Source organism: Xenopus laevis, chromosome 9_10S (assembly GCF_017654675.1).
Source record: "Xenopus laevis strain J_2021 chromosome 9_10S, Xenopus_laevis_v10.1, whole genome shotgun sequence".
NCBI lineage: Eukaryota > Metazoa > Chordata > Amphibia > Anura > Pipidae > Xenopus > Xenopus laevis.
The window spans coordinates 62,021,369-62,043,378 of record NC_054388.1 but is presented as its reverse complement, the minus strand read 5'-3'; the positions used below and the strand labels follow the sequence as shown (position 1 = coordinate 62,043,378).

Below are 22,010 nucleotides of genomic sequence, written 5' to 3'. Positions count from 1 at the left end.
ACCTGCGCATGCAAACATTTCCAAGGAACCAAACCAAATAGCGTGGTCAGACAGGCTGGGTCGGTAAAGGCAGAGTTCAAGCAAGGTCAGACAGGCCAGGCCAGTACAGGCAGAGTTCACAGGATAGTCAGACAGGTTAGGATCAGGATTGGCGATTTCAGAATAGTCAGGCAGGCTAGGGTCTGGATTGCAGAGTTCAGAACAGGAAGGCAGGCAGGCAGGCATGCATGAATATTGATATAAACAAGCAGGATTCACAAGGAATAAACACCCAGGAGCTAAACAAGTTACACCTAACAACGGGCAACGAGTTTCATTCAAAAGACCCTTTAAAAACATTTGAATTTTCGCAATGACGTCATCACGCTGGGGCGTAAAACCCGGAAGTGCGTGCGCCATAGAAGGACCAGCACACAGAGGAGGAACAACCACGCGGACGACGTCCCAGCCGGAGGTACATCGGGTGTCCACGCTGGGCACTAGACCACCAGGGTAAGCATTCCTTACAACTGCCTAGTGCCATCCAGCCGGCGAAGGCGGGATGGCATTTTGGGGAGATTAGTTGTATGAAGAAGAGGAGATTTGTCACTGGGCAACTAATCTCCCTGAATCTGAGCATGTGCCACCACCCTTAGGTGCAGATTTTTTAGAATTTGAGATTACATCTCACCATAGAAAAACTCACCCATGTTCTATTCATTCCTATGGGATTTTTTGAATCATATTTAACAACGGGGTTCACCATTTGATACATATGCTTTTAAAAATCCCATAGGAATGAATAGAAAGTGAGCAAGTTTTTGTGTGGCGAGTTCTATATTCACACTTTGATTCTGGTATATCCAGAGGGTACATAATGCATATTTTGGGGGCCAAGAGTTCCAATATCTGCTCAGAGAGAGCTTATTAACATGCAATGTAGTAATTAATTGCCTACTCAATTTATCATTGCCACCCAGAGGCTGCCATTCCTTTAAATACATTTTTAAGGACAATTTCAGTCTCCTTTCCCTTTGCAAGCTGCCAATGTAGTAATAAAATCACGTTCCAACTCAGAACCATTTCTGCATAATTATGACAAGAAAACAGCCAATTCTCCATTTAGCATAGTGCTTTTCTCAGTGGGAACAGAAAGGCGTTTCATACAAATGATACTAAACTCATTGTGTGGGGGAGAGAAGCAAGAATACCAGCAAAGCTTCATTTTCCAACTTCTGGACCCCGAATTGGCAGTAGCAGCAGTTTGTTTTCTTAATGCTTTTGACTAGAAAGAAAATTCGGAAGAGTGGGCATCATTTATTTATAACAATGCACAATGGTGCAGAGCAGAGCTGCTTCTATGCCCGTGAGCAGTTGCTGCTGGAACTTTCGCCTATGGTCAGGTGCAAATGCTGACATTGCCCAATACTTCAATATCTCAATGCAAAAGGGAACAGAATCCATATTAGAAAAATGTATTGATTAACTGACACTGCAAACAAACGCAAAAACATTATTCCAAGACATAATCATATATACTAGATATATATGAAAAAGATTGAATAACTTGCATAGATCAGCCTCTAACATTTGATAAAGGAGAAGTAAAGCTCAGTAAAAAAAAAAAAGGTTATAAAATAATACAAGTTATATGAAAGATTTCTGTAAGAGTCCAAAGCAACAACAGCCTTATAGAGAAGAGATGATATGTGCTTCAGATGCCCCCAGTTGCACAACATCTTCTATTCTGCCGTTTCTGAGCACATGCAATGGCCTGCTGCAACTTGCTTATGCTTAGGAACCAGAGGCATATGCCTAGGGCACCATTGTGTTGAGGGTCGGGGCACGTACCTACTCCAACTGCCTACCCCTAATCTGCTGGCCCCTGAGCACCCGTTTCTGACTCCAGTGTGTGTGTGTATATATATATATATATATATATATATATATATATATATATATATATATATATATATATATATATATATATATATATATATATATATATATATATATATAGCAGTCCAGTGAAAGCACTCACGGCATTGACCCTTCAGGTGTATATCAAAATATTTTTATTAGTGCATGGTGCATTTTATATATATATATATATATATATATATATATATATATATATATACACACACACACACACACACACACACACACACACACACACACACACACATTTCGAAAAGTCGGATAATAATGCTGTGTTACCAATAAAACACTTTATTTACTTCTACAACGATTGTGCTGATCCATGACTACTGCATATTATGAATATTGATCGTGCACCTCTACTCTACCTGAGATCAAGTGCGGACACCCAGAGCAATTATATATAAATTATTAAGTCACTTTTTTCATCGGGAAAAACTGAAGACAGGCAAAGACGCAAAAGAAGCGGCCTATTGGGTTTTCGCATTGTTCTCAAGCTGAACGCTATGCAAGCTGCATTAGCCATAGGAGTCCAATAAAAAAGTAAGCAAAAGGGAGGCAAAAGTTTAGTTTTAGCCAGCTATTTTTGTATAATTACTTATGCTCTTCCAGAGGGAAATGTAATTACACTGGCAAATGATACTTTATTACAAGAGGTAATTGCCAGCCACAGAAAATATTCTCAGTTGCTGAAAAATCTGAAGAACTCCAGGGGAAAAACTGCAGTACGCTGTATGATGCAGATAAAAGCTGCAGCGCAAAGCTTAAAGGAATAAAATGGTGGTTATTGGGATGTCTCAGGATGTGGGATGTTTCAGGAGGTGAAATGCAAAAGCAGCTTGCAGCTGCAGATCTGACCTGAAAGTTTCTCCATTATCTTCTGGCATTGTACTCCATTTAATACACAAACTGTGCTTTTTATGGCACCACTGGCAGCACTATATATAGCTATGTAAAGATAACTCCACGGCACTGTAACAAGTGGGATAACGTGAATGCTCAGCAATCAGTGCGGTGCCACCAGCTAGCCGTTAAACAATAGAATGAGAACGATTTCACTGTAATGCCATCAATATAACAAGTATGGAATAATGAGGCAATTTTCTGCCATATACTGTTTGTGATTATGATTCCATTTGCCATTTGCTATGAAGTGCTCCTTAATAACAGCCAGGAGACTGCATCAACAAAATCACAACATCTACTGCAGCTTATGAAAAGAAACCATGGCTGGCAGTGGAATGCTGAGGGCTCAAGGGTACCAAATCCCTCACTTAGCCTTAATACAGACATCAATATCTTGTTCTCTAAGTTAATAAACTCCAGCTACCGAAGTCCCCAAAAAACATGTCTTATGAAAGTTAAAGTAAACTGACTTCCCACTGCATCCGAAATTAATTTTAAAGGAGAGATAAACCCTAAAAATCATTATAGCTGTAAGTGCTGTATTTTATAAACTTGAAGCACCAGTTTGGGGCAAAGACACATGGGTTGGAAATCACTCACGGAGTGGCTACTTTAGTAACTGAAGAGTCTTTGTGAGGAAACTTCAGGCAACTTTGTGCCAAATATGTTTCCCAGCTGGCAGTTTGCATTTTAGCCAGTGGGAAGGCAACCAGGAAAGTTTGTTGCCTGTAGTTGTGGGAGACAAATGTGATGTGTGCTATAAGCCTAAAAGGTCCGTATCTCTACAACAGGGATGATCCAGGCCTTCAGACTTGTGCACAGGAGCTCTCTATCATAGATGTTGCTAGGAGTGTCAGTGGAATTGCACACTCAGTGTACTATGGACAGCTGTTGAGAAGCTAAGCTTTGCAAATCATCAAGTAGAAAACGGGTTCCTCTGCCACAGAAGTTGCTGCTATTCAGAAGCACATAGCTTCACTGATAAATAGCTGTGGGGGCCTTGGGCTGGCACAGAACCCTAAAAACATAATATTCAGCATTTCTTCGCTACTTTAAAGGCAAAGTAAGTGGTCCAAAACAAAAGGACACATGGTTTCATCAGAGGGAAATTTGCTCAAACTCCAAGGAGTCATCAGATTCCAAATTACAGAGCAACACAGAAAAGGCAGTCTGACATCACAAACCTGATCAATCACTGTTTTTGGTAGAAATTATATTTCTATATGGCAAATAATTCACTAGTAGGTGTAGAATAGTAATAGAAAACAAACAGACCCAACAGTCATGACATGCATGCTGCTGATTCTGTGTAATTGAATCATTAATTGAGGCTTGTTCCAAATAATAGCAGTGTTCAAAATAATAATAGCTTCTTCCACATAATAGCAGTGTGGAGTTCAATAAGTGAGGTCATTCATTCTGTCAATTACGGCCCTTATTTAAGGAAGGAAGGCAGCAAATGTTGTGCATGCTGGTTATAGTGCATTTCTCTCTGAAAATCTTAGTAATATGGGTCATTCCAGACATTGTTCAGAACAGTGTACTTTGATTAAAAAGTTGATTGGAGAGGGAAAAACATATAGAGAAGTGCAGAAAATGATAGGCTGTTCAGCTAAAATGATCAAATGCTCAAATGATTTAAAATGGCAGCCAAAATATGAAAGACATGGAAAACTACCATTCAAATGAATAGAATAATAGCCAAAACTGCAAAGACTCAGTCAATTATCAGCTCTAGGAAGATCACAGAAGGTCTAAAGTTACCTGTGCTACGCAATATGTTGGCGCTATATAAATACATGTTAATAAATACCTGTGAGTACTGTTACAATTAGACAGTAATTTATTGGCAAGAAGCCCCCGCAAAGTCCCATTTTTAAAAAAAAAAAGAGATGCAAAAGAACACATTGACTGGCCTAAAGAGAAATGGTGCAACCTTTTGTGGACTGGTGAAAGCAAGATTGTTCTTTTTGGGTCTAGAGGCCACAGACAGTTTGTCGAATGACCCTCAAACACTGAATTTAAGTCACGGTACACTGTGCAGACAGTGAAACATGGTGGCACAAGTATCATGATATGGGGATGTTTCTCATACTATGGATTTGGGCCTATTTATATCATACCAGGGATCATGGATCAGTTACAATACATCAAGATACTCAAAGAGATCATGTTGCCTTATGCTGAAGAGGAAATTTCCATGAAATTGGTGTTTCAATAAGACAACGACCACAAACACACCTGTAAAAGAGCAACATCTTGGTTCCAGTTCAACAAGACTAACGTTATGGAGTGGCCAGCCCAATCCCTGGACCTTAATCAAACAGAAAATTTGTGGGATGACATAAAAAATGCTGTTTCTGAGGCAAAACCAAGATATGCAGAAGAAATGTGGAATGTAACAAGTGCCAGAAGTTGGTCGATTCCATGCAACACAGATGTGCAACAGTTCTTAGAAACAGTGGCTATCCGGAATCCCGTTATCTAAGTTCCGAATTACACAAAGGCCGTCTTCCATAGACTCCATTATAATCAAATAATGCAGATTTTTAAAAATGATTTCCTTTTTCTCTGTAATAATAAAACAGTACCTTGTACTTGATCCAAACTAAGATATAATTAATCCTTATTGGGTTTATTTAAAGCTGAGTGATACAACTCTAATCAGTATTCAGGTAATTCTATGCTGGTGGCACAGTGTCCCCAGCAAAGTTAACCTTTATTTTGAATGGAATTCTATAGGGAGTATTCTACAGTCAGCAGAGTAGCACAGGATAATAAAGGCATAGTAATGCAAATGAAAATCATTTGCTACAATTTACGGATATTGTAAGAAAGCAATAAAGGAAATTATGTCAGTAGGCATGAAACTATGAATCTCTTGGAAACATCAAGCGTGTTTTTCACAGATAAGTCACGGCACCCACTATGTTCTTACAGGAGATAATATAGTGGGGGTGTTCACACACGGCTGCACAAAAACTAAGTGTTCTGCTGTATTCCTTATATGCTTTGCTGAGCTTTGTGACATTGATAAGCACTGATTATATACTATGATGTCTCTAAGCACTGTTTATAATATGATAGGAGAGATTTTATAGGTTGTGAATGACTGGATATTACATATTATTTTTGGTTTATTGGGGCAAAGAAATGGACAATAACAATATTATTTAAACACATTATAGCTCCCAATGCCTATTTAACATTTAAGAGTAAAAGAGAAATACCAACAGAACTCTGCAGTTTATGGACTATGAATGTCAGAAGCAATGTAACCACTGGTTAACCAGAGAGTGAGCGGACAGATATTACTATAGCAGTTATGAAATGTCACTCAAGATACTGGGACCCAGAAATCAGATCCAACAATGCAATTGTGTACTGAATATTCTACATAACCTTCTCAAACATCCATTGAATGCAAGGCATCAATAAGCTTTACAGATAGCACAACAGCACAGCTGCATTCCCAGGCTGTACAGGTATGCCAAGCAACTAGAAACTTATTATTATCCTTGTTTTTATAGTGCCGATATGTTCAAGTGCTTTATAGAAATTATACATTGTTCACTTTAGTCCCTGCCCCAGTGGAGCTTACAATCTAAGGCCCCTATCACATTTATATTATTGCACTTTTTACAGACATAGAGGGGGGCACATAATCAATGCAAGATCTCCTACAGGTCTACAGCAAACAGTCAGCAAATAGAATGGTGACCTGTCTCAATCTTTACTGCACCAGGAAACCTATATTTATTACATATGGGGGTTAATGCTAAATTGCACAAGTGCCAAGAGAAAGCAATTAGCAATTCCTTTAGCTATAAGCTAGAAAATGATTGGCAATGCACTTGTGCAATTTAGGGTCTACATTAATAAATCAGCCATATAAAAAAAACTGCCCTCTTATGAGTCCCAGAGACAGTCAGGACAGTTCTTTTAATAAGTGTCAATATCAGCACTCTAGGGTATCCAATTTTTAGCCTTCAGTTGTTAAGAAGTCATAAGCAGTCCCCCAAACCTCCAAAGCCTTTGGTTGTTACTAGGGGTGCCTAATGACGTATTTCAATAGTTATAGGCAGGCAGTCTAATATAGAATAAAGCAATATATGTATCTCAATAAACGATAAGATACTAATACTGAAGAATATACAATTATAATGCCTGCAGACAATGAAGGACCACCCCATTTATACAACAGGTAATTGTATTGACCAAAACCAACTAATCACGAAAAAAGGTAGGTATTAATAGCGCTGAAACCAATGGCAGGACATAGGAAAGAACTGTGAATATGTAGCCGGATTGTACCATCTCCCATGAAGGTTAAAGCCCAGCATTGCTATAGTGTTATTATCTGTTATTAATGGCTTTACTTACACTTCTGTGCACAGCTATTTCTTCCAGGAATCGGCTATTGGTTTGTATGTATAACATTCAGGTCCATATTTCAGATGACATGGGGTTGCTATGACAACCAGCTTCTCGTTGCTCTATGTGTGTTGGACTCAAGATTTAGATGTTGAATCAGGGTATTTTTTTTATTAGACCAGAGTAAAGATCTGAATATAGATATTCAATTTCTGTTACTGAAGTATATGGATCTCTTTGAAAGATCCAGAACAAGTGATGTAACAACTTATCAGCAGCCCCCACCTCCTATCGCAGTGAGCCCCAGAAAAGACCTGCAACGCCCCGGCATTTAACCATGCTGTCAGATACATTTCACTTACAATATATTGCATTTTTAAGCAACAATTCTCCCAGTGAAACATATTAAAACATCTTTCTCACTAATGAGTGGAATCTGCCTCACTACTTGTTTCTGAAGTACAATTAAAGATAACAGTGCTTCTGAATGGTCAAATTAAGACAGAATAATTGACATGAAAGCTTGACAAGGTTCAATTTGAATTAAGCAGTAATTAAACATGGACGTACCATGCTTTACTCAGCTTAAGTGTTGAGATTGTGTTGATTTTAAGATCTATAACTGGTGAATAGAATATGCCTTTACGTATCTAGTGAACGTTATGTGGAAAGTGGGTGAGTGTGCTAGGATAGGCATAATGGGTATATCTGGGGTGGGTAAAGGACCCAGCCATGCCTGTTTAGAGAATTATTTCCTATACTGAGGCCAAGGTAATCTGTGGGTTTATAAGTGGGGATTGTAAACTTTTAGTTACTTGCTACTATAACTTATGGAACCCCAAAAGGTACCTGTTCTTTTACAGATGCCAGAATGTTAGTTGCAGTGGTTTCAGGCTCCATACCAGTACTGCTGGGCGCTGACTGCGTAATCTTCTGCAGTGCCTCCTCCATCAGGGGAGTCTGCTCCGGAACTGGCATAGCACCTGAAACAGAAGACAGGCATGTTTAATTCAATAGCACAAATAGCACAGCAAGCTAAGCAGGTAAATAGCCTGTTTTGAGTAACAAGAACTCACAAAAACTTGACACTAAAGTTCAAACTATGAAATCATGCAGAAAAGGAAAAATAGAAGGGCGGAAACATTTATGTAAAATAAACTGTGGAGATAAACATTATATTTTCATTACTTTAACTATCTTTCATTGTTTGGCGTTACTGTTCCTTTGATGGGTTGGAACTAAGCTCTGTATGTTTAGGACAATACATGTATACAATAAGTTCAAGGAATTCCTAATGTAAAAATTACTCTTCATTAATAAAAACCACAACCTGACCCTCCAGCCATCAGAGGATGCTGCTGAACAACCTGGGATCTGCCGAACTATTTTGTGTTTGCCATTATTTTTTAATTGGGGTGCTGCATATGGCCACTACTGAATGGAGAGGATCATTTTCACAATATAAAACATAAGACATCCTGTTTTTACCCAGAATTATATATTTAATATTAATATAAACAGAATTTAATGCTTATTTACTGTTACATTCTTCAAACTACAGGTATTGGATGCCTTATCCAGAAACTAGAAACCTTTAAACAGGTATGCCATCTCCCACAAAGTCCATTGAAAGCAAATAATGTTAATTTTTTTTTTTATCTCTGCAATAATAAACAAGTACTTTGTATTCTATTATGCTATAGGGGTCATTTCATATTTAGTTAAATATAATATTTTTTAGCAAACTTATGGTATCTCAGTAAGTTCTACTGAGAAGTCTTCTTTACCTCCTGTATTGGTCAATATTTGTATGTTGTTTGTACAGGTAGACTTCTAATAAAATTGACCATAGTGTTTGATGGTGACCTTAGATTGTAAGCTTCACTGGGGAAAGGGCTTTAGTGAATAATGCATTAACCTATGTAAAGAGATATATAAAGCATAATAATGTGTAAAAGAGGAGAAGCAATTTATGCAAAAAAATGGTTGAGAGAGTGCTAGGTAAGTTAAAGCAGCTGGCAACCTCGGGCTTGACATTCCTTATATGAATTTATTTGAGTGCACAAATAAAGAAATCTTGTATGAAACAGTAACAGCAGTGCTCAATCAGCAGTGACACACTAATGAGCCTTCATGTTCCCAACAGAATGAAATTGGCCAGTTTAACAGAGAATAAGAAGAATCACAAGCAGACGTCCTTGTACATGTGAATTGGGCACACTTTCCCTCACCCCAGCACACAATGGAGATAAAATTAATGTGCAGCCGTGCTCATTAGTTTGACAAACAGCAAACTTTTATTTTTATCTGAGAGAAGAATTCCTTTCTGTCCTGAGTTTCATTACCAGTCACATTTCCTCCTCCGTATTTAGGAGGAAGCATTTATTAATGTTAATTGGAACAACAAAATGTATCATTAAGTGGCTCTGAAGAACACTTACCAATATATAGGTTGAAGGGTATTTAAGAGGCCTCTAACTGCCACAGAACTCCTGTTAAATCCCCCTTAACTTTGATTAAATGGAGCATTTAAAAATAAGAAAAGAGGCTCCCAATAACTTGCCGGTTAATAATAAACTTTTGGCCTGATTTTTGCCCCCAATCTAATTTAGAAGTAGATCAAGCAAGTGAAGTCTAAAAATAGGCATGGGTGGTTTAGAGTTGCAGACTTTCCCAACCCACCACAAGAGGAAACCACAATTCCCACAAGTGCACTATGACACTTCTATAATTGCAGCAAAAAGATTTAAAATAGCAAGAAGGACTTGAGCGCTTATTATAGGTAACTTCACTCAACAAAACAAAGGATAGGCGTGGAGTCTCCCAGATCATTAGTTAAAAATTACCAAGCTTATATTAAAAACAGTTGACAGGTATAATTTGTGACACTTATCTCCTGGACTATGACATATGCAGTCACCTGACGTGTTTCATGCTTGGTCTGGCACTTCTTCAGAGGTGGAGTCAGCAAATATTTAGTGCCTTATTATTTTAATGAATGCCATTATATAAGGCACTGAGTATTTGCTGATGGTTATATTTTGCTGAAGGTTATATGCAGTTCCTATATATTTTTAATTCTGACTCAAAATACATTCACTTTCATTTCATCCGAGGATTTACTTCCTCTATACCAGCCTGTAAAAGACAGTCATTCTTAACCTTTTTCACAGGGGACTCAAATGTATTTGCAATTTATTTTAATTGCAAATTTTTATTGTAAAATTACGTTTTGCGTTATTGAAGAGGTTCATGGAGAACCATGCCATAAAGTAAGAGAATGCAGCCTACTAAATGCACAAAGCATAGCTTCTCGGATACTTTTACTTATACAGTTATACATCAGTAGGGTATACAAGCAGTACAATAGTAACATCCTATCATATGGAGAATAGGCAGGACGTCACCTATATGTACTGCTCCACAGCCACCTGAATGTTGCTCAGGTAGTTCTTCTGCACAGCAGTCTGTGTCAGATGAGCCACCAGTAGGTAACTTACGTTTTCATGTGGCCCCAGTCCTACTTTTCAAAAACAACTTATTTATTTAATTAAATTGTATAAGTATAATTCATATGTTCCAGATAAGGTACTGCAATGGGATGTATAAACGTTACTGCTTTATTGTACTTGATAACCCCTGTTTGGACCAAAGAGTCATGAGTATCAGCTAAGAATCATGAATGGACGTATCAGTATTTTTTTTTTTTTTTTAATTGGCATACTTTAGAAAGAAATCTGCACTTTCTGGGAGAGTTCTGATCTTTACATTACATAATTAGATAATTGTTAATATAGGGGTATCTTTTGTATGAGATCAGTTTGCGTATGAAATCAAATTCCATTTGTGTTCTATAGCATTTGCCAATAATAGTAAAATAGGCAAAAATAGCATTTGCCCTATGATTTACCTCCTGCCCCTACCACAAGTGCATACCCACACACGGAGTGTGTCAAGCCTACATTTCTCACAATCTCAAAGTAAAATGAGGAAATCGGCTCTTCCATTTCCTTTACTGACATTTTCAATTAAGATTTCAGCAGCACAGGCACAGACTGATCACAGTTCATCAGTTCCAAGTTACTGTTTGGGGCAGATAAAAGTGGAATGGGCTTTGAAAGGAAGGGCTTAGAAAAATTCAGATGGAGACTGATACCATAACTGTGAATGGGTCAAAGAAAATCTAAAACTTACAAATCCTTTATATCCACTCTCGCTCCTAGTGCAAGAACAGATTAATGAATATAGAGTCATGAGTTTTGTATAGCAAATATTAACCTCATTGGTCTCAGAGTCACTACATAGAAGAAAGCAAGGGAATAATGAGGGTGAGTTCCAGCACTAACTGATGTTTGGGTTCTTCTCACAGTCAGTGATGCTTTAGGAAAGGAGCCAAATCTATTATTTTATTATATTAACAACAACACAGATTGCTTGGATGTGCAAAAAGGACAACCTGAGAAGCAGGCAACCTTCCAGGAAAGATACTTTGTATTCTATCCATCCCAGGCAGCAGCTCAGTACAAAATTATACTACGGGCACTCACAGCCTATAAGATGGCTTGGAAGGGGGCTCTGAACGTCACCAGAGCTGCATTTTTCATAGGCCCTTGGTTTATTTCAGCGGATATTATTATATTTACTTACACACAGTATATAAAATTTAAAAGCTTGCTAAATAAATTAAATAGTCAATTTTCCCTTCTGTCAGTGTGAGTGGGGCTGCACCACCCTTTGACTAGTCCATGAGGTCAGAACCCCACATTCTAGAATGACTCACGGCAAAGAGGGCAGTGAGTATACTGTATGTAATGGGGGGGGGCAGGCCAGGGAGTTGCACAGCAGACTAACAGATCTATTAAGTGTTTTGCACTGTAAACCAACAATTAAAAGCTCATTGGTTATGTCAAAAGCGCAGGCATGGCCCCAGTCTAGGCTTAAATGCCAGAAGGAAGATGGTGAGACGCAGTTAAAAGCCCCCTCATTATTACCTTATGGCAACCTGGGTTATTGCCCACACTGATGAAGAGTGCTAGTACCTTGGCACTATGGCTGCATTTACATTAAGGGAGTTCCACCCACAAATACTTACAGCAGCAGACTCATTCATTAATACAAATTAAATTAAAATAATTGGGCAAAGCTACAAATGATTGTGGAGTTGCCCTAAATTAATGGGATTATGTATTTTAGCCATTAGGATGTATCCCTGTATACTACACTTGGTCATCAGGTGAAACAATCTATACAATACCTGCAATGATTCTCTGTTTCATGATGTTTATATCTTGTATATACTACACTTGATGACATCACAGGGAGTGGGTTGGACAATAATTTACACAACCTAGTGCCTATTTTGGGGTTGGAGAATACCTGTGTGTCCGATGTCTTGAGAAAGGTCCTCTTAGCAGGACCAAAACATTGACAAAAAATACATTATTTTCACTCATCCATAATTCCTGTGAGTGCTTCAGTATTTTTTAAAAATATATATTTCCCCCCCCCCCCAAAAAAAGACCAGCAACACTGAGATAACTTGTGAAAAAAATTCAGTTTATTAAAAAAAAAAAAGCCAATGTGACCTCTCAAGCCAACCATGCTTATGACCCAAGCATGTATATATAGATATATAGATATATAGATATATAGATATATAGATATATAGATATATAGATATATAGATATATAGATATATAGATATATAGATATATAGATATATAGATATATAGATATATAGATATATAGATATATATAGATATATAGATATATATAGATATATAGATATATAGATATATAGATATATAGATATATAGATAGAGCAAGATACGGAACGCACACCCCCAGCAGTAATTACAGATAGGGTGCCAGTCAAAAAAAAGCTTCAATAAGTAATGTGGGGTGACGGCACACCAAACAAAAACAGCAACAAGTTTCTAGAAGAAAAATAGGAGGTTTATTGGACTGAACCAACGTTTCAGTTCCTCACAGGAACTTTCATCAGGGAGTGAAAAGCTTAGTGCACAGCGAGACGCTTAAATTGTGAATAAGGCGCCAAAATTGGTTGCTAAGCAACCCTAGTAGCAGTGTAAACAAACAGTGATCGTGGCACCTAGACGTGAAGCACAATAAAAACAAAGCCGTATGTCCCGTAGTCAGAAGTTCTTACCTCCTCAGCCATGGCTTTGTGCCCCTTATTTTACATGGATCGTGTGTCGATGGCCCAATACAGTCCCCGTCCAGGGTCCTGTGCGCTGTGTATGTAGATATATAGATATAGATAGATATAGATATAGATATATATATATAGATATATAGATATATATATAGATATACATAGATATATATATATAGATATATATATATGTATAGCAAACTGCTGTAATATACACATACAAATACACATATACACTGTTATTTGTACACATTATGGTGGTATATTTTATGATGGAAATATATTGATACTAATATGCACTTTATATAATTGATAACCTACAGCACTTTAATAGCACTGGTCAATTTACACTTAATAAATATTTGTGGCAGTTGGTAAATGGCAGCAACAGAAGCATTATTGGCTATTGCAGACTTTTTCCATTGCATATAATCTGCCTTGCACCAAACAAATCAACAGCTCCTGTACATGAAACAATAGGTGCACTGTTCTGAGGATTAGGCCTAATCCCAACATTATGTGCCTTTGTGCAAGTCATGATATTAATGGAAAGCTTCTATTTTTAATGGGATTCAAATAAGTAATCAAATGATCATGCCTGTTAATGGCTGGTATCGTTTAGAATCATTTGGATGATCACATACAAACCCTCTTCTGCATGATGGAAAGAACACACCATATTTTACTGATACAGTTATATCTTTGTTGCAGGTGAAGATTCTAAAACAATTTGCAAAAAAGTTATGCAGAATCCAGGTGATGTTTTGGGGTTTAGCTAAATCCTAGAATTTTATGCAGGATTAGATTCATCCAAACTGAGGAAACAAGTGTTCAGTCAAACAGAATCCAAACACTGAAAGTCATGTGACTTTAAAGAGTTGCACGAATTATTGTTAGCCATTGATTTGAGGTTTTTTTCCTCAAAACTGCATATTAGAATTCGGCTTCAGTTCAGACTAAACTTTTCCAAAAGATTTGATATATACATCCAACTCCAAAATCATATATAGGGTACATTCCTAGTTTGCAATTGGTCTTCTTTTTCCCCCCCATTTTTTGAATAATTGAACCTTTTGGTTGTATAGGTGACCTTTACACCAATGCAGCTGACGCTTGCCATTGCACATGGTGATGTATGGTTTGTTTGCATCAGATCACTCATTCAAACCCCACGTAAGATCTTATGTGGATATGGAGACAAGTTGGTAATCAGGAGTTCCAACAAGTTACAAGTCACATTTATTGACAGCCACACAGTCTTTGTTGGCCGCAGACAGATTTGAACCAAATTCTTCCTTCCAACCTTATAACATGCCTTGCTTCTGCCTCCAGATGGAACTAGGCAGTTAGTGTCTGATGAGAGTTGACTTTGTTGACCTGTACATTACTAGTCACTTTAGGTAGAGCATCTGGATAATTCTGGCTAAAATGTGTACAGATATACTGTATCGAATAGAGTTAGGCATCTTGCTGTAGAACATTTAATAAGAAAAGCAGGAAGAGTCATAAATAATGTAACGAACCGTAAATTTTTATCCAGGATGGACAATATCCAGCTGATGGAATGCAAGACTCTACAAACAGATATGTTCTTGCATGATGCAATGAAATCTATGGGTTAACAACTAATAGCAAATATTTGTGATTGGGCTAATGCGAATCCAGATGACTATACAGTACTTTAGCATTTTCCATGGGAGTAGAGTAACGGTGCAGCCAGTCAAATCACAAGGTGCCTGAAGCAACTTATAAATGTACAATATACATTTATTTTAAAACGTCAATGGTTTAAAGGTTATTTGTAACTGCAATTGCAGAAGAAAGCAGTATTTGTTAGTCTCTTTCTTTTCGGACTCTTAAAAACAACAGAAGTCAGTTCTCCTCCAGCTGCTTTCTGCTACAGTTTCAGCAGTCAGAAACAGCAGTGCCAAGAATATTAAAAAAGACAATGCTACATGTACAAACATTTTTAAAACCATTGAAAATGTTTCATTTAATGGATACGAAAAGGAAAGTGGTTTTGCATTTAGTTAAAGCACCCCTTTTCAGAAGGTTGAATGCACAGTCATTGTTATTTTAAACCAATTTGTATATATCTGGAGGATTTAAAATAGATAAAGCCAAGTATTAATGGTGGTTTTCCTTTCTATCTGCTAATAGCTCCAGGAGAATTCATCAATAAAGCTGTGAAAAACAGCTTGTTTAAAGAAATGGAAAGTATAGATGTTCCTAATCACACACAATAATGTGTTTTTTTTTTAAGAACTGCAGAAATTATGATGATACAATTATTAGAAATAAAAACTTAAACAGTGATTGTATAATCAGCAAGATGGCAGCTTGCGTAAGTCACTTCTAAGGGATCAATAAAGTTGTCTGCAGTTGAAGTGCTCAGTAAGAACGCTACCTGTGGAATCCATTGTAATTGCAAACAAAAAGATTCAAAGAATACCTGTCATTGTAATGAACAAGTGCCAGGCTAAAAGGGCAAAAGCAACTCCCCATCTGATGAACGGAATATCACATAAAGATGCCGAATGGCATGCGACAGTCACCATGACAGCAAGGGTATTGATATTGGTTAGAAGCTTGTTTTTAAAGGCTGAGTGTAGGCTGTAAAATGCAGCACAAGTACCAGGTTGGACACTAGGCTAATTATCTTACTGTTACTATAAGATATAGTGTAATTTATCATTCGCTGAACATGACAGTTGGGACCAGTTTAGCAATATAGTCATAATGGAATTCAATGGCGTTTTGGTCACTTTTCTCTGTATGCCAATATTGAGCTATCAAACCCTTAAGCAATCACGGCAATCATCCATTGCACCAGATGAAAAACCTGGTCAGTCATTTCTGTCAACTGTCAATCTAAAGTAGTCCTATAGAGAAGTCATATTAAGTTAAATGTCAAAAATGTTTTTAATTTATTTCACAAGCGGTGTATGACGTCCAAGCAGGTCATAAATGAGGGTGACGTGTTTCAGAAACTGGACCCACGCAGGACTCTAAAATGTACTTCTCCACATTCGAACTTGGATGGTGTGGAGTCCCTCTATGTGTTTGACTGAAGCAAATAAATAAATAAATAAGAGCAAATAAAACATCCTGTAATTGACAGCTATATGGGAAGTGACACAAAAACCTTCACAGAAATGGAGCGGCTGCTTTAAAAGGAAAATTGCTAATGCATGTCATTTTATCACATGATGTACATGCGCACCCTAGAAACTAACTAGCAGAGGAGGATGCCACAGAAAGGGAAATTCTGTTAAAGTACCAAAATGCACGAGGGCCAATTCTTTAGCAACAAAGGGAATATTTTGGAGCTTCGTTCAGAGAATAGTCAGTAATTTTTTTCCCACAGCTTTCAGAGGACTCTGCCCCATTTGAGCTATGAAACATTTAGATTTCATGACAGCTCCCAATATTGTTGGCCCTTTATACACAATAGGATTAGAGCTTTCTGCTGCCGGCGTGCCTTTAATATCTCAGGCAGTGACCTTAGTGAGGGCAAAAGGGTATTCTCGGAATTAAACAGTCTGACTTCAAAAAAAGATGAAGGATTCCTTGTAAAGTTAATTTCATGTCAGGAGGTATGAGTAGAATTGTAAATGTACAGAGGCACCACCCTGACCCCCCCCCCAGTATTTTTATTTATATATATATATATATATATATATATATATATATATATATATATATATATATATATATATATATATATATATATATATATATATATATATATATATATATATATATATTTTTTTTTTTTTTTTTTTTATTAAGGAGGGGAATAATTTTAACATTTGGTGCTGATGCAGAATAAATGCGAGTTAACTAAATCACTATCACGTAAACTTCCCTCATGGCAGATACAAAGTTCAAGTAGAAGCATGGTGACAGATGAAGGCACTATACCTGTGGGATAAACTGTATGGGGAGTATGGATCCAATTGGGCAAGTGTATCTCTAAAGCTAGTACCCAGAAATACCACACGTAGACAGCAGCCATTTGTCCCAGGGCAGCATGGCACACTCTCAGGCACCCTCATTTGTGAGCTTCAGTGGATGAGGCAAGGGAATCCAAGCAGGGCAAGGCTTAAAATGAAATCCACAGCTGTAGGGCAAAGGAGGTCATAAATTCATTATACTTCATGCCATGCATATTTAGGAATTCGCTACAGCTTCACACAAATGACATTTCTGATGGAGTAAGTAGCGAGCTGCTGAGAGATGTTAAAGTGCTGTTCATTGAGGATTTATGAGAACCGAAGTCTAAACTGCACTCCTAGGAAGAAGAGGACAACTACAACAAAGCAGAAAACAGACTATTTCACTACACCTGGAAAACACAATTCCAGGAGTGAAACCATTGGGTGAAGTGAGGTGGGTTTTTGGTGACCATAATAAAGGGCAAATGTAAGGAGTGGCTTACCAATGATATTAGACAGATCGATATCTACAGCTTGAGAAAGAACACAGGCCACAAATCTAGTTTCACAATTGTACTGGATTTGCTTCTGGACCATGGCTTTAAGGAATGCTTAGTTTCATTCCTTGTGCATATGGAGGGACCAACTGTTTATGGTTTAGAGCAGGGGTCCCCAACCTTTTTTTACTCGTGAGCCACATTTGAATGTAAAAAAGAGTTGGAGAGCAACACAAGCATGAAAAATTCCATGGGGATGTCAATTAAGGGTTATTGTTGGCTGTTTGGTAGTCCCTTCATGGACTGGTAGCCTACAGGAGGCTCTATTTGGCAGAACACCTGGTTTCTATGCAACCAAAACTTGCCTTGAAGCTGGGAATTCAAAAATAAGCCCCTGCTTTGAGGCCACTGGGAGCAACATCCAAGGGGTCGGTGAGCAACATGTTGCTCGCGAGCTACTGGTTGGGGACCACTGGTTTAGAGTAGGTGTAGCAGCTGATACAGTCTATTTAAAGTGGTGTGTATAATTAGAAAAACTATAGAAATATAATCCGATACAACTAAATTGTGCATAAAATGGGGAAGAAATCCACGGATATGGCATTGTGCACTAGTGCCCGATATAATCCACTGACAAATCTGTCTAGAAAACATCATAATGAACTAAAACCTTGCTCAGCAGATTCTGTCATGATTTTTATGGTGTAGTTTTTGTTTCTAAATTACACTGCTTACATTTCAAACAATTCACTCTACCATGTAAAATGTAATTCCTAACAAAAGTGTTTTTTTCAGTTTTAATATTGGTGTGTAGGCAGCCATATCAGCATCAGGTCATTTTGCCAGGTCATGTGCTTTCAGAAAGAGCCAGCACTTCAGGAAGAAATTACTTCTTGGCAGTCTATAGTTCTCCTGAAGGTATTGCAGTGTGACTTGGATTTTTACTAGTGCTGTTCTTATATCTACCAGGGATCTGTCATCTGGTTATGTTCCCATTGTTCTGCTGATGGGCCGCTGGGGGGGGGGGTGATATCACTCCAACTTGCAGTGCAGCAGTAAAGAGTGACTGAAGTTTATCAGAGCAGAGGGCACCTGTGAAACTGACAATATGTCTAGCCCCATGTCAGATTTCAAAATTAAATATAAAAAAAAAAAAAACTGTTTGCTCTTTTGAAAAAGAGATTTCAGTGAAGAAGTCTGCTAGAGCAGCACTATTAGCTGATGCATTTTGAAAAAAAACATGTTTTCCCATGACATTATCCCTTTAAGCTGGCTGCACATACCTAGATTTGGTTGGGCTGCTTGTCTGATTTAACCCATATGTATGGGCTAAAGCTGGCCATAGATGTTGAGATTTTTTAAAAGATCCGATCCTCATCGTGAGATCAAGATTTTCTCGGAACGATCGTACGAATTGACCATCAACTAAAAGACCAATTTGCCAGCAAAACAAAGGGTAGCTGCCTTCTTGGCCCTGCAAACATAGATAGATTGCACTGGGACCGACAAAAATCGTAAGATGTACGATCGTTCGAATCCCACTTACCGCGCGATAATTTCGAAGGATTGGTCGGACTTCCCTAAAATCGGTCGTTTGGCAAGAAGAATCGTCGCGTCTATGGGGAGCTTAAATCAGACAAATATGTGCCACACTATACTATGATTGGATCTCAAATGATCTGTTGAGAAATGTAATCTGGTGATGTACCATATTGGTGGGTGAATAGTGCATCTGTAGATAAGGAAGTGGAGTTGCACATTGAACAAAGGAAGGTGTCCGTCAATATAAATGGCATGCGTCTTTATGGCTCACGTGGGATTGTTTGAATAATGTGTTAGATCAGTGCATAGCCATTTCAAGCAGCAGCATATAATTGCAACAGGTTGCTGAAAATATCAAAACAATGGCAGCCTAAAACTGGCCACGCACGGACTAATAAATGTGACCCACTTAGACTGAGTTGGCAGTTTATTGGCCCATTTACTGGATCCACTGATCAAACTGAATGACTGATAAACCAAACAAATAATACAGATATTGATCAGGAAAGTTTTAAAATCTACATTAGCGGATTGATGCAGTCCTTGTCTCTGTAGGCCCTTAGGAACAATGATCATATTAGTATGATTTGGCTCAGCAAACAAAATATTAAGACAATACTAAATAATAAAACAGCATCTGAAGGTGCATGGATGAGGAGTAAATGGCATAATGTCATGATGGGAAGACTGGGCAGAGACCAGCACCTTTTGCAACCTCTATTCCCTTGTACTAAACCAACTCATAAACTAAATGTTTGGGTACAGAGTAACTGCTTTTTAAGTTTTATTTATTTATTTTTAATGGGAACCAAAGTGGGTGAATCAACTTCAAGACCCAAAAATTGGTACAGCAGCGGTTATACCTTTATTTTAATGACTGTAGAAAGTTTGTTAAATAAGGAGATGTGACACGTTAACTGTATGGGGGCCACAATCCATAGGTTAAAAATTCCTGGTATAGCACTTCTTTCACAGGAGGTTCCCCATGTAACAAAATGCAACAGGCATTAGAAGAATCACCTACAGAAGGCATGGGAAAATGTCGGAATTGAATGAACAGTTTTATATCTATGATATAAAAACATAAGCAAAGAAATGCAAAACAGCACAATATTGCTTCCATTGGAAAAGGTTACTTATTATTACAATGTGAAAGGGCACGCAGGCTGCGAATGCATAACTGAGACATTTACTAAGCAATTACAATATTCAGGAGAATGAAGGAACAGATGAAGCACTATGAAAATATTAGATAATTATGGAAAGATAAGCTTCCTAGAAAGCCTCGGCAGACTGTGGTGGAGACCCAGCATTTCTGTGTAGGATTCCAATGGGTTTAGCACTCATATATATTTAAGATTAAGCTGTTTTAATCACATCATATTTAACCACAATACAAAAAATAAAAGCAAACAAAATGTAAGAAGGCCTGAATAAGAAAACCGCATCTAAAGGTGCAAGAAAGAGTAGGAAACTGCATCGTAACATGTTGGTGCTACAGACATCAGCCTATCAGACATCGGACGGCTGTGAAAGCATAAAAATTACAGTGCCTCCATCCCACTGCAGGTGAACAGCAATTCCTACAGCCAACATTCCTTTATAATGAAGATTTTTTCTTTCGGAGAAAGGTGATGGAACGCACAATAAACCAAAATCTAACATATTGACTGTCGCCTTCAAGAGATGATCGAAAGGTTGAAAGAAACTAGGAATGGAGTAAATAATTAGTTCTTACTAAAGGAAAACTGGATATGTATTTAACTACTTACATGCCATTGTTTGTAGAGGCTATGGTGTTGAGTTGTCAAATACAAGTGTGATTCACATTGGGGCTGCGGAGGCTGGTGGCAAAATGTTTAAATACCACAGCCTCAAAGTATATTACAGAATATTGCTGAAAGGGCCGAGTTCATTTGCCCTATACATACAAAAAGGAGGGGGTACAAGTTATGACCATAGGAGAATACAGGGAGCACATAACATACAGCCAAACACCCATTTGACCCATGGCCGCAGTTCACCCATCAATATATTCACAAGGCCTGTAGATACCCCACTGAAAGGTTACCACTCTCAAATTTTCCCTTTTGTCTAATAAAAATATCAAGAGAATAACTATTTGTTTTTACTGTTAAATCAATAAGGTGAGTTTTACCGGTAGCCACTACACATATAACAAAATGAATTGCCCAAATGACAAAACTTTTGTAACTGGCAAGTTATATGCCTAATGGTGGGTATACAGGATTAGATCCATTCATATGCGGAGGCTGCCAAACAATAGATCTATCAGGAGAGGCATGCATCAACAGGTTGATTGGGTCCTTGCATGATGGTAATTGTAAACCTGCCCCATATGATATATGGCTAATAACAGCCAGATATTAGCCAGACAGGACATCTAATATGCCCCATACACAACAAATAAAGGTGGACCGATTAAAAAGCAAAAATTAGCCTTTCTATGGTCTAGTTAATTCTCCAGGGTTCCGATTAGATCTTATCCATACTACACATAATAGACTGATGACTGATTAGATAAAAACAAAATACAATAAAAACTAGAATTTGTCAAAAGAGTTTTAAATTAAAATAAGAAGTGTAAGGTAAAATGTCTAAATTTAATTTAGACATTTCAGTTATAGATCCTATAAG

At 37.7% G+C, this 22,010-nt stretch overlaps 1 protein-coding gene across 10 annotated transcripts in view; it reads right to left on the bottom strand.

Annotated features, from left to right (window-relative positions):
* Positions 1-22,010, bottom strand: part of pkp4.S (plakophilin 4 S homeolog) — a 188,817-nt gene that overhangs the window by 123,340 nt on the left and 43,467 nt on the right. For 3 of the 10 annotated variants that reach the window (XM_041577703.1, XM_041577702.1, XM_041577708.1), the window contains exons 1-2: positions 17,300-17,456; positions 8,050-8,183 (exon numbers count right to left, since the gene is read on the bottom strand). The exons of 1 other annotated variant lie outside the window; for it this stretch is intronic. In XM_041577703.1, coding sequence (XP_041433637.1) covers positions 8,050-8,183; positions 17,300-17,393 — 228 coding nt within the window. In that variant the 5' untranslated portion in view covers positions 17,394-17,456. 10 annotated transcript variants of the gene reach the window in all.